Here is a 12,914-nt window from a genome sequence, read left to right as displayed (position 1 = left end):
CCATGATCTGGACGGCCACTGCGAGAGCAGGATCCTAGGCTACATGGGCCGCTGTCCTGACCCAGCAGGCTGCTCTTACGTCCTTATGTTTTGCACCCCAGGGTGACCCTGCCCGCAAGCCACGAGGCGACCCCCATCTCCTCCTTCCCGGCTGCTCTCTCTCCGGCTGACGCTTGAGTTTTCGGCCGGACTCCTTGCCAGCCTAGCCTCACACTACCCCGCTTGTCCTCGGAAGCGTGGCTTGCGGCCAAGAGCAACAAAGCTTTCATCCGGAAAGGAAATCCACAGCAAGGCCATCAACGCCGCCCCTTTCTAGGGCTGGGAAACCAGAAACATTTCATTACACGCACACAGAAGTGATTCAACTCTGGTTCTTTGTGGAGGGGGCTTGGAGGGAGAGAGGAAAAAGTTGGGGGACCCACAGACCAACTGATAACCATGCTAGAAGATTTCCAAATGCTTTAAAAGAGAGAGAGAGAGAGCAGGGGAAACTCTTATTTTTTTAAGAGTTAAAATCGCCCTGGGAGGAGGGCTTCCCTTCCCATCTTATCCCCGTGCTGCTTGACAATATTCCTTTTCATTCCGCGGCAGAGACAGGAGAGAAATTCGGCCTGCGTTTGGAGTCGCATCGGAAAGGTTGCAGTACCTGCGGCATTCAAGTTTAGGGAATTCGTGGGCATGCGATGAAGCTGAACGTTGGAAGATTCAAGACAGATAAAAGGGAGTCGTTCTTTACGCAGTGCAGAGTTAAACGATGGAACTCCTTGCCCCAGGAGGCTGTGATGGTCATCAACTTGGATGGCGTTAAAAGAGAATTAGACAGATTCATGGAGGAGAGGGCCATCAGCAGCTACTAGCCAAGGGTTGGCCACTGTGAGAAAGGGATGCTGTGCTAGATGATTCAGCAGGCTCTTCCCAGGTTCTTAAAATGGTGTCCGGTGGCATTTAGGTAAAGGGTAAAGGGACCCCTGACCATTAGGTCTAGTCGTGGCCGACTCTGGGGTTGTGGCGCTCATCTCGCTTTTACTGGCCGAGGGAGCCGGCGTACAGCTTCCGGATCATGTGGCCAGCAGGACTAAGCCGCTTCTAGAGAACCAGAGAAGCGCACGGAAATGCCGTTTATCTTCCCGCCAGAGTGGTACCTATTTATCTACTTGCACTTTGACATGCTTTCGAACTGCTAGGTGGGCAGGAGCAGGGACCGAGCAACGGAAGCTCACCCCGTAGCGGGGATTCAAACCGCTGACCTTCTGATCGGCAAGTCCTAAGCTCTGTGGTTTAACCCACAGCGCCACCCGCATTTAAACATTGACAAAAACCTGCACCTAGATCTCAGGAACAATCCAGCCAAATCTGGTTGGTATCGTTGCAGTTTTGAAAGTTTTAGTCCACCATCTTGATTCAGACTGGCACCTGGCAGTATCCAAATACAGTCATACCTCGGGTTACAGACGCTTCAGGTTGTGTTTTTTCAGGTTACGGACCCGCTGAAACCCAGAAGTACCAGAACGGGTTACTTCCGGGTATTGGGGGCTGCGCATGCGCAGAAGCGCTAAAACGCGTTTTGCGCATGCGCAGAAGTGCCAAATTGCAACCCATGTGTGCGCAGACACACCGCTGCAGGTTGCGAACGCTGCAGGTTGTGAACGTGCATCCTGCACGGATCACGTTCGCAACCCGAGCGTTCACTGTATAGATGAAAACCTGCACCTTGATCCCAGGTACCGTCTCGCAGACCTCCAAGTGTCCCAATTTCCCAGGGACAGTTCTAGATTTACAGAAGCCGTCCCGGTTTCTGATTTGATCCCGGAATGTCCCGCTTTCCCTTTGGACGTCCCCATTTTCGTCAGAGAAATGTGGGGGGGGGGGTATGCAGTGATGCAACCCCTGAGCCAAGGAGACAACTTTTAGAAGATATCTTAAGGCAGCCCTGCATAGGGAATAGTTACAGATGTGGTGCCTTCCATGGTTCCAGTTACAGATAGGTAGCCGAAATGGAGACCTGGTTTGAACAAAGACATTGGATTCTTATCCCATTATACATAACTAAGCCATTTCTCACCTTTTTACCCCTTGCCTTTTCCTGTAAGACCTATTACAGTCGTTAAGAGTCGTCAACAGGCTCATCTCAGCTACCTGCCAATCTCCCATTCCCACCACCCTTCTGAGTAATCCCCACCTTCTCACTATATAGAAGGATCTGGCAACTTCTGTTTCAGTGTATCTGAAGAAGTGTGCATGCACACGAAAGCTCATACCAAGAACTAACTTAGTTGGTCTTTAAGGTGCTACTGGAAGGAATTTTTTTATTCTGCATAGGGAAGTTGTTGTTCTTGTTCTTGTTGAATAGGATGTCCCTATTTTCCCCGGAGAAATGTTGGAGGCTGTGATCTTGCAAAATCTGGCAGCGAGGTCTTAAGAGGTGTCTGAAGGCATCGTGAACAGGCAAACTACTTTCCAAAATCAGTGGGGAGAGTTCCTGCCATGCTCACGTCCTGTTTGTGGGCTGGCAGCAGGGTGCCGGACTGGATTTTAGCATGATCCAGCAGCCAGGATCATCTTAATTTCTTACTCCAGAATCCGTTCCGGGATCTTGCATGGTTAGGAAACTGTCTGGGGGTGTGGGTTGGGGGCGTTTACTGAGTTACCGCCATGTCCTCGGTCTGGGAGCCAAAGAGACAGTGACAACAGGAGAGGCATTGCAAAATTTTCCTCCTTGAATTGTAAAGAGCGAAAGAATGAGTGTCGGGTTGAGACACTAAGGAGGATCTTCCAAAGTGAAGAGTGGAAGGAGGCCTGCAGAAGCTTTTTCCCGAAGTGCAAACCTTTTCCACTCGGAAGGAATAGCATAAATCTCTCTTTGGGAATGATAATAATAATGGTTTTATTTTTTATATGCTAGCCATCTGACTGGGTTTACCCAACCACACTGGGCGGCTCCCCAAAAAATATTAAAAACACAATAAAACATAAACCATTAAAAGCTTCCCGGTACAGAGCTGCCTTCAGATGTCTTCTAAAAGTTGTGTGGGGGTTTTTTTTTATCTCTTTGTTCCGCAGGGAGGGTGCCACTGCTGAGAAGGCCCTCTGCCTGCTTCCCTGTGACTTCACTAGAATCTTACTTTGTTTTTAGGGAGCAATGAGGACTAGAACGTTGCCCTGTTGTTGTTGGGGTTTTTTAGGGGAGGGTCCCAGGCCTAGCACAGACGAGGCTGAGCTGGGGGGGGGGGGACAGCTTACCAGCCCGTTGCAGTTGCTGATGGCGACTTTGGAGTTGAGGTACTCGTCTTGCAGGTGGCCAGAGTAGTGGCAGTCCTCGTGGAACTCATGCTTCCGGTCGACCCCGTCGTGCCGCCAGTACTCCACCCGGAACCGCTCCGCCAGCAGGTTCGTGTGCAGCGTCAGGTTGAGGAGGAACTGCGCCCGGTGGGCTGAGACCCTGTAGAAGACCTGCTGCTCCCGGGGGGGCTCGTGGGAGGGGGCCCCCGTCCCGCGACGGGCCCGCCGCTTTCGCGGGCTCTTCACGTCAAACGTCAGGAAGTCCCCATTCTGGTCCACCTGCACGGGGAAGGCGATCTCATAGTGGTCGAGGCTTGAGAGGAACTCCTCTGGAGCAGGGGGAAGGAAACGCAGAGAGAAAAAATAAATGCACGTGGGTGAATCGGGACCTGGGTTCAGTGCCCTGGCCATTCCCAGGGTTTTGCTCGGCGTGGCAATGCATGTTCATTCCACAAGAGAGAGATGGGGTGCCCCTGGGGCCTTCTAGATGCTGTTGGGGTCGAGTTCCCACATCCCCTCTGACCAGTGGTCACACTGGGCGCTGGGAGACGGGAGTCCAGCTGCTCCAGCAGCACTAAGTGGACCACAGTTTTTGCCTAAGAAGAGGCATTCCCTGCTCTCATGTGAACACCCCTTCTAAGTAGAGGCGTTCCTCCGACTATATCTGGATGGATAAAGGCCTAGTGAGCAAAGCAAATCATCTCTGGCAGGTCTTGCCCCCATGAAGCAGCTGCCTCAGTCCCATCCAATCCAGGATTTCCCCCAAGCAATCGGAGGCTGGGCCTGCACACAGGCAACCTCTCCTCTGCCCTCTTCACGCCTCTCCTGGTTCTGGGGGACAAGAAGAGAAGGGAGCTTGTCACAGCAAGAGGGGGAGACACCTGTGACTCTTCACCATCTCTGCCTCTTGGCCTGCCTCCTCTCCAGCTGCAGCCTTTGATTCTGGGCTGCTCTCTGGCACAGACTCTCCCTGCTCACTAAGCCCTGTTACCCTTTCAGCTTCCAACATCTCCTTACCCCAGTCCTCCCTTTTCTCCTTCTGCCCACTAATGACCGTACAGGCTCTGAGGCTTCTTCCCTTGAGGGTCCCCCAGCTGGTTCCTTGCACTGTGTCCATCTAGTATGTGACATCCCAGAAGAGGCAGTCTCCCATCTCCCCCACCCAATTTGGCCTCTGTCCTCGCCGCTGGAAGGCTGCCCAGAAGTAAAGGCAGACCCCAGGTCAAGAAAGCTTCCTTTCCCCTGCCTTGAGGTCTAGTAAGTAAGTCGTTATATTGCGGTCAATGACCAGTATCAAAACATTGAACACCAACTGCAAAATTAAAAAAACACAGAACAAAGTAAAATAATCTAAAATCACATATACATAAAAATAAGGGGGGGGGACCTTTCTGACCTAGGAATGGTCGTCGGACAATGTGTTATAATCCTGGGTAACAATAGTAATACCTGACCCATCTGGCTGGCTTCCAGAAAATATGGAAAATAATAAAATGTCAAACATTCTAAAGTTCCCTATACAGGGCTGCTTTCAGGTGTCTTCTAAAAGTTGTGTAGTTCTTCATCTCCTTGACATCTGCTAGGAATTGAGTTCCACAGGGAGGGTGCCACCACCGAGAAGGCCCTCTGCCCAGTTCCCTGCAACCTCACTTCTCACAACGAGGGAACTGCCAGAAGACCCTCAAAGCTGGACCTCAGTTTCTGGGATGGACAATGGGTGCGGAGACGCTCCTTCAGGTCTACAGGGCCGAGGCTGTTTAGGGCTTTAAAGGTCAGCACCAAAACTTTGAATTGTGCTCAGAAATGTACTAATCATTGCATGTCGTATTTTACTGTATTTTTTGCTCCATAGGGCGCACCGGACTATAGGGCACACCTAGTTTTTAGGGGGGGGATAAAGAAAAAACATTGTATTCCCCCCCCCCGGGCCCCAAAGAGCAAAGAAGCCAAGACAGTGAGCGGGATCCATCCCGCTTGCTATCTTGCCTTCCTCTTTAGCCACGCGCAACCTCTCCAGCCGGGATGGATCCCGCTCGCTGTCTTGGCTTTGTTTTTAGCCGCGGGGCTAGGGCGGGGGAAGTCCGAGCTTCTGCCAACCCCAGCCCCCAGAACAGGTCCGGGAGCTTGCCGGGGCTGGGGGCGCGCTCCGAAGGCTTGATAGCTGCCTGAAACCCGGGGAGCGCAGCGGGAGTTGGCGCTGCGCTCCCCGGGCTGCAGGCTGCCATCCACAAGCCTTTGGAGCATGGGGGGAACTCCTGCTGTGCTCCGAAGGCTTGCGGATAGCTGACTGAAGACTGGAGAGCGAGAGGGGTCGGTGCGCACTGATGCCTCTCGCTCTCCAAGCTTCAGCGAAAGCAACACGAAGCCTCCGGAGCACGGAGGGAGCGCTCCATCTGCGCTTCGGAGGCTTCCCATTGCTATCGCTGAAGCCAAGGAGCCTGCATTCGCTCCATAGGACGCACACACATTTCCCCTTCATTTTTGGAGGGGGGAAAGTGCATCCTATAGAGTGGCGAAAAATATGGTAACTGCTGATGCCCCAAATTTGGCATCACACCAGGGTTGTTATCTAGGAGCGACAGAGTGGCAAGAAACTGTTCGGTATATTTCAGTATATTTATGGAGTGTATTGGCAGAATAAGGTCAGAGTGTAACTCTCTATAAAACTAGCACTGAGGACTAGGAGCTTGGGGCTCCACCTTGCACCACCACTCCCCCACCATACCTTGAGACTGGAAGGCGTAGCCTGGGAGGTTGCCCACGGACACGGCCGAGACGAGGGTCCAGGTCAGAAGCCTCCAGGCCGTCGCCATAGTGGGCTAGGATGCTCGCTGCGATGGGGGCTGCGTTGGACCAGGCCGAGGGGGTCTGCCCCAACATTGCTTTCGCTGAGCCGCCACGCTTGCTTAGACAGGGGTCCCCCGTTCCTGGGTGGCCATCGTCGGCCGCTGGGTGCTCTGCAGGAGGCGGCAAGGGCGGGGCGGGCGTCCTCTGCGCTCAGCATGTGCCAGGAGTCTGCGGCATCGCTCTGTCAGAGAGGAGCGTCACAGAATCACAGAACAGGAGAGTTCGAAGGAACCACAAGGATCACGTTGTTCAAGCCCCTCCAACGCAGAAACCTTTTGGCCCTGAGACGCATACCCTCCAACATTTCTCCGATGAAAGTAATAATAATAATAATAATAATAATAATAATAATAATAATAATAATAATTTATTATTTGTACCCTGCCCATCTGGCTGGGTTTTCCCAGCCACTCTGGGCGGCTTCCAACAAAGATTAAAAATACATTAAAATGTCACGCGTTAAAGACTTCCCTAAACAGGGCTGCTTTCAGATGTCTTCTAAATGTCAGGTACAGTGGTACCTCAGGTTACATACGCACCAGGTTACATACGCTTCAGGTTACAGACTCCGCTAACCCAAAAATAGCACCTTGGGTTAAGAATATTGCTTCAGGATGAGAACAGAAATCGCGCGGCGGCAGCGGGAGGCCCCATTAGTTAAAGTGGTGCTTCAGGTTAAGAACGGTTTCAGGTTAAGAACGGGCCTCCGGAACGAACTAAGTTCTTAACCCGAGGTACCACTGTAGTTATTTATTTCCTTGACATCTGATGGGAGGGCGTTCCACAGGGCGGGCGCCACCACCGAGAAGGCCCTCTGCCTGGTTCCCTGTAACTTCACTTCTTGCAGTGAGGGAACCGCCACAAGGCCCTCAGTGCTGGACCTCAGTGTCCGGGTAAAACGATGGGGGTGGAGACGCTCCTTCAAGTCTACAGGGCTGAAGCCGTTTGGGGCTTTAAAGGTCAGCACCAATACTTTGAATTGTGCTCGGAAACGTACTGGGAGCCAATGTAGGTCTTGAAAGACCGGTGTTATGTGGTCTTGGCGGCTGCCCCCAGTTGCCAGTCTAGCTGCCGCATTCTGGATTAATTGCAGTTTCTGGGTCACCTTCAAAGGTAGCCCCACATTGAGCGCATTGCAGTAGTCCAAGCGGGAGATAACCAGAGCATGTCCTATTCAGTAACAACAGCAGCAGCAATTGTTGTTTTATTGTTTTATTGCCCCAGCCACTCTGGGTGGCTTCCAACATATGTGAAAACATATTAAAACATTGAACACCAACAACTTCCCTATCCAGGCCTGCCTTCAGATGTCTTCTAAAGGTTGTCTAGTTACTGTGGTCGTCACATGAAGCACCGCTGTCTCTGCCATGGAAGCAGAGCTGTTGTGGCTCATAGAGGAGATTTTGTGGCTCAAGAGAGAGAAAGATAGTGGGGGAGAAAGAAAGGAGGACAGAAACTGCGAGGTGCTTGGGACACAAAAACAGTGGGGAGAGTGGCAAGGGAGAAGGACACAGAGAGGATTAGTTTACATCTTAATTCTCCCCCCCCCCTAAAAAAAATCCAGATTGTTGTTGAAGGGAAGGAGAGAGCGAGAGCGTCTGTTCCCAATTTTGCCACTGGGTCTGCAGACAGCTCGGCCGCGCTGGCTTTGGATCCAGCTGCAGAGGAGAGTAATGGGAAGCAGATGGGCTGGAGGGGTCCCTCTCCGCCTGCGAAGAAGCGAGGAAGGACTTTTGCAAGGCAGGCAACGGGACCCGTGGACCTTGAGCTCTTGTTTTGCAGACCGGGAGCTCGGAAATGTGGTTATTTCATCATCGGGCAATTGCTGACACAAGTCTGACCCAGGGTAGGCCCATCCAAGTTGACGGCTTTAAATTCAGTGGGTCTACTCTGAGTAGGACTTGGCTGGGGGATTTTGGCATAGCAGGCTCTCTTCTGTTTCAGGGTCTCTCTGTCCCCCATCTTAAAAACCGACTGGGAGCCAGTAGTGGCATAATGGTTAGAGTGTTGTACTAGGACCTGTGTGTCCTGGGTTCAAATCCCCCCCCCCACTTGGCCACAAAGCTCACCAGATGCCCTTTGGGGGGCCAGTCTCCCTCTCTCTCAGCCTATCCTCCCCCAGGGCCAGGGCCTTCTCAGTGATGGCTCCAACCTGGTGGAATGCTCTGTCCCATGAGACCAGGGCCCTGCAGGAATTAACCTCCTTCCATCGGGCCTGTAAGACAGAGCTATTCCACTTGGCCTTTAATTTGAATTCAAACTGATTTCCTTTCTCTTCCTTCCCCCTCTCCTTTTATGAAAATCACCCGCTCTGGGATCCCACAGCTAATTCTCCCCTGGCCTCCTCGCTGGCCCAAGTAGGACCAATTCAGCCAGCTAGCCCTGGGGATCATCTAATGCTTATATCCCCTAAACTGATTTTTGAATTTTACTGTTATTCATGTTTTTATACTGTATTTTATGCTGCTTTTATAAGTGTGTGTTTTAAATTTGTTTTTAGCTACCCTGAGCCCGGTTTTGAACCAGGAAGAGCGGGGTATAAATAAATATTATTATTATTATTTATTATCCTCCCTCGCAGGGTTGATGTTGGGGGGTTAAGTGAGGAGGGGGAGTACTGTGTATGCCACCCCGAGCTCTGCAGAGAAAAGGTGGGATCTAAACGCAATAAATAGTTTTCAAGAGCAACAACCACAAAAGTCTCAAGGAAATTGGTCAGAGAGGTAAAGGCATGAGAGTGAAATAAAACCACAGCATCATAGAACTGTAGAGTTGGAAGAGGGCCCCCAAAGGTCATCCAGTCCAACCCCCTGCAATGCAGCTGAAGCATCCATGACTTCTGCTCAAAAACTTCCAAGGAAGGAGAGTCCACAACCTCTGTTCCGTTGTCAAGAAGCTCTTACTGCCAGAAAGTTTTTTTCTCCTGATGTTTAGTCAGAATCTGCTTTCTTGTAACATGAAGCCATGGGTTCGAGTCCTGCCCTCCAGAGCAGGAGAAAACAAGCTGGCTCCATCTTCCATGTGACAGCCCTTGAGATATTTGAAGATGGCATTGTATCTCCTCTTTTCCAGGCTAAACATACCCAGCTCCTTCAACCGTTCCTCATAAGGCTTGGCTTCCAGAATGTAGCAAAACCTACATACTGCTTGATTGTGGTAAAGCCTCTCAGCACATACATAATTTTATTTGTATGCTGCCTCTGAGTAGGACAACTCTATGATTTGAAGACGAGTGAGGAGTCAAGGGTGTCCCACAAGCATGTGAAGAGCGCAAGGACAGACCAATCTATCCATTTTGGTCCCTCTCAGCTCCTCGTCCTTCCATTCTTAAAGTTCAAATTCTGCATGCTGACACATCAGTTGGTGCCTTGTTTTTTGAAAGTCCTCACGAAAGTTCACTCGCCCTTTCCTGCAGATTGACTAATAGACCAATTTTGGTTTTGCAAAGCAATTTTTTCCAAAAGAGCACCTTATTTTCTCTTCCATCACCCAGGACAGCCCTTTTTGCATGTCACCTGGCCAGAGAACCATTTTACAGAATTGGGAAAAGTGCGCATTTCAACGAACAGCTCCTTTGGTTTTGTTTGTGTGCCATTTCAGAAAATGCAGTTCGCCTGAGTGCAAACTGAATAGATTTTTCCCCCTCTCCCCATTCCTAGATATCCCTTTCAGAGAAGGTCGCTACCTGATCAGAAATTCAACTGCCATGTCCCTGAGTGCCTTCGTGCCAAAAAGGGCACCGCGGGGTGAACTGCATGCCCGTCAGGCAGATATTAAAGACTCAGAATATAAAAAGAGGCCATGACTCTTAGCTTTGAAACATCTGAAATGGAGGTAAAAAGAGAACGCTCACCTCCAGCCTCCTCCTAACCCCAGCTCTCATTTTTAATTATTATTAAGCCCAATTATTTACACTCTCAACCCACCAGACGTCACTGAGCAAATGACTTGGCTTTTCAACTCGACTAAAGTTTGCTTGGATGATTAAAACAACAGGTTGCAAGGGATTAATTGAATTGAGCCTGTGGTGCGGTGGAGTGTGGGTTTTTTTAAAAAAAAATTTGGACGGAAGGGAATGCTTTTAAGGATCCAATCAGAGCATATGACCCAGAGCTCCAAGCCAGATACCCAGCTTGAAGAAGAAGAAAAAAAACACCACACTGCTGTTGACTTATTTTTCGTGGGCACCCGAAGAGCGGCCGGGACGATAAGAGCACGTTTAAGCTTGTTGGGAAGGTAGACGTGTAATCCCGCAATGCCCAATTAGCAGATGCAGGTAATTAAAAGGTTGTCAGAAAGTTGGGAGGAAAACACACACACAGGGGTGCCAACTTAAATAAAATATGGGGGGGGGGGAGCAGGTAAGCCCCACCATCCATAATTGATCACATGGCGCAGTATATAATGGCAATGCCCATCAATACCTCCATTGCTGCCTCTCCCCATATGAACAGACCCAGACTCTGAGGCCCTTTTTCATGTGCTTCTTCCATGAGAACAGGGCCTTCTCTGCAGTGGCTCCCCGCCTGTGGGATGCTCTCCCCAGGGAGGCTCGCCTGGCGCTTTCATTAAACCCCTTTAGGCGCCAGGCCTTTGGCTGGCTGATATCCAATGTCCATTTAAAATGTGTTTTTTTGGGGGGTGGAGCGATTGGGTTGTTCTTGTTTATGTTTTTATTATGTGTTTTATACTGTGGTTTTATGTTGTAACCACCCTGAAACCTGCTAGTATAGGGCAGTACGCAAATTTAATTAGTAATAATAATAATAATTTGGGAGGGGGCTGGCTCTTGCACACAAACCCCACACCCAAAGTCACCATAGAAAGGGAGACTGATGTTGGAAGACTGGCCAGGCCCAAGGAGACAGTCAGGGGTGGGCATACATTTTGGGGGCTGGCCGGGGGGACGGGACACTAGACTTTATTTCACCCAGGTCAAAGACCCAGTTTGATACCCCCTACACACACACACACACACACACACACACACACACACACAGGCTGGGGTCTCCATGGCACCCCTTTGGAGGCCCAAAACCTGGCAGCCCCCCCCCACTTCATAGCTACGGCTCTGGGGGGGCTGTTATGGGGTTCCCTTTGCAACCAGCAACCTGGGCAGTCCCTGTCCCTGGCATTGCCCTACAACAGATCACCACACTTAAAAATAAAATAAAACAACTACTACATCTCAGATTTTGATGAACATGTCAAAGCCACTGGTGGGAATAAATATTTCCTATGCCTTATAGTTTCCAAGAAGCGCGGGGTACCAGTTGGGGAAATGCTATCCTGTATCAATGCATGAATTCAGCCGCTTTTGGGACCCCTGGGTGATGAGGGACCCCGAAAGTCATGCTTCCTTCCTTTCCCAGTCCATCCGCCACCGCAGATGGTCGAGATCAGCCCTGGAGATTTTTGCATACGTGTAGAATTTTGGGAACGCGAGGCGAACATACTTGGCATCTTGCAGCAATGTTTTCCCACCCACCCAGAAGGCAGCAAGCCCTTCCCATTCCCCGGAACACAGGCAGAGAGAGACAGAAAGCCCCAAGCAAGACATCTTTTCGGGTGGGGGGCCGGGGGGGGGAGACCGGCGCGTCCCCGGCCTCATCCCCCAAACCAGCCGCTTTTGCGCACGGTTTCTGCAACTCCGTCCCTGGAGCGCTTCATCACATCCCCCCCCCCTCTCCAGCTTTGCAAAACCAGAAAGTTTCCAAAGGAAGAAAAAAATATTAAATACATTCCCTTCGCATACCTTTCTCTAATTTTGTTTTTTTGATTTTTCTCCTCCCCGCCCCGGGTTCCTTGCCGGAAATTTCGGTTGGTCCGATGAGAGGTTATCCAAGCGCAGGGCGCAAAGTTTTTCCCCCAAGCAACAGCTGGAAAGAGAAGAAGAGGAGAGAGAGAGGGAGAGGGAGAGAGAAGCGGCAGAGGGGGGAATTCAGGGGAAACGCTCCTCCTGCAAAAAGTCTTGCGCTAACGGATTCGTTGCAAGAAGGAGAAGAAAAAACTGAAAGAGGGAGAGGAAGAGAGAGACTTCTTTTCAAGGAAGCCAATGGAGGTTGTAGGAAGCAGACCGGGTTGTTTAGCAAAAAAAGAAGGGGGATTTTGCCAGGCTAATTAAGAAAAATAAAAGCCACCACAGTGCTTCCCTCCACCTTCACCCAAGGAAAAAAGAGAGGGAGAGAGAGCAAGAGAGAGAGAGAGACCTCCTTCTCTGGTGACGCCATTGAAAGGCAGGTCTCTTTCTGTTACAGATGTAAGGCACCGCTGGGTTGCTAAACCTCAGCGGGAAAGGGAGGGGAGACAGATGTGCACCCTCCAGCATTTCACCGATGTAAATCATCACCATCAGACCTTTTATTGCCATCGCATACAAACATCCATAACATATCAGTACCAGGGCCTTGCAGAGGCCCAGGCCAGGTAGATAATGTGCCCCCCTTTTTTTTACCCTGGGGATAACCGAAGTCTTATAAATAAGTGAGTATATAAATAATTTTCACAAAAGTTGTGCGGACAAATAAGTTTATTTCAAGGCTTGAACCGTATCTGCATATAAAGACAAAATGGAAAATGTGGATATACAATAGTGCTTTTTAAAAATACATAGGGAATGTATGCTGACCGAGGCCCCCTGTCTGGGCCTGATCAGTACAGAGTTACCGCTTCCCCCGTGGCACAAAACATTTACCCAAAAAAGGAGAGGCAGAACAGACTATTGCCACAACCGGTGTAAATAGTAATGTCTTGTTTAATAATAATAATAATAATAATAATAATAATAA

General features: G+C 50.3%; 1 protein-coding gene across 2 annotated transcripts in view; it reads right to left on the bottom strand.

The window, feature by feature from the left end:
* ADAMTS10 (ADAM metallopeptidase with thrombospondin type 1 motif 10) overlaps positions 1–12,358 on the bottom strand; it is a 43,920-nt gene extending 31,562 nt beyond the window's left edge. For both annotated transcript variants that reach the window (XM_082206279.1, XM_082206278.1), the window contains exons 1-3: positions 11,882–12,358; positions 6,005–6,307; positions 3,241–3,608 (exon numbers count right to left, since the gene is read on the bottom strand). In XM_082206279.1, coding sequence (XP_082062405.1) covers positions 3,241–3,608; positions 6,005–6,092 — 456 coding nt within the window. In that variant the 5' untranslated portion in view covers positions 6,093–6,307; positions 11,882–12,358. The remainder of the gene's footprint in view (positions 1–3,240; positions 3,609–6,004; positions 6,308–11,881) is intronic.
* Between the last annotated feature and the right edge of the window lie 556 nt (positions 12,359–12,914).

Source organism: Podarcis vaucheri, assembly GCF_965113315.1.
Source record: "Podarcis vaucheri genome assembly, chromosome: 18".
Classification (NCBI taxonomy): domain Eukaryota; kingdom Metazoa; phylum Chordata; class Lepidosauria; order Squamata; family Lacertidae; genus Podarcis; species Podarcis vaucheri.
This window is presented reverse-complemented; position numbering and strand designations above follow the sequence as displayed.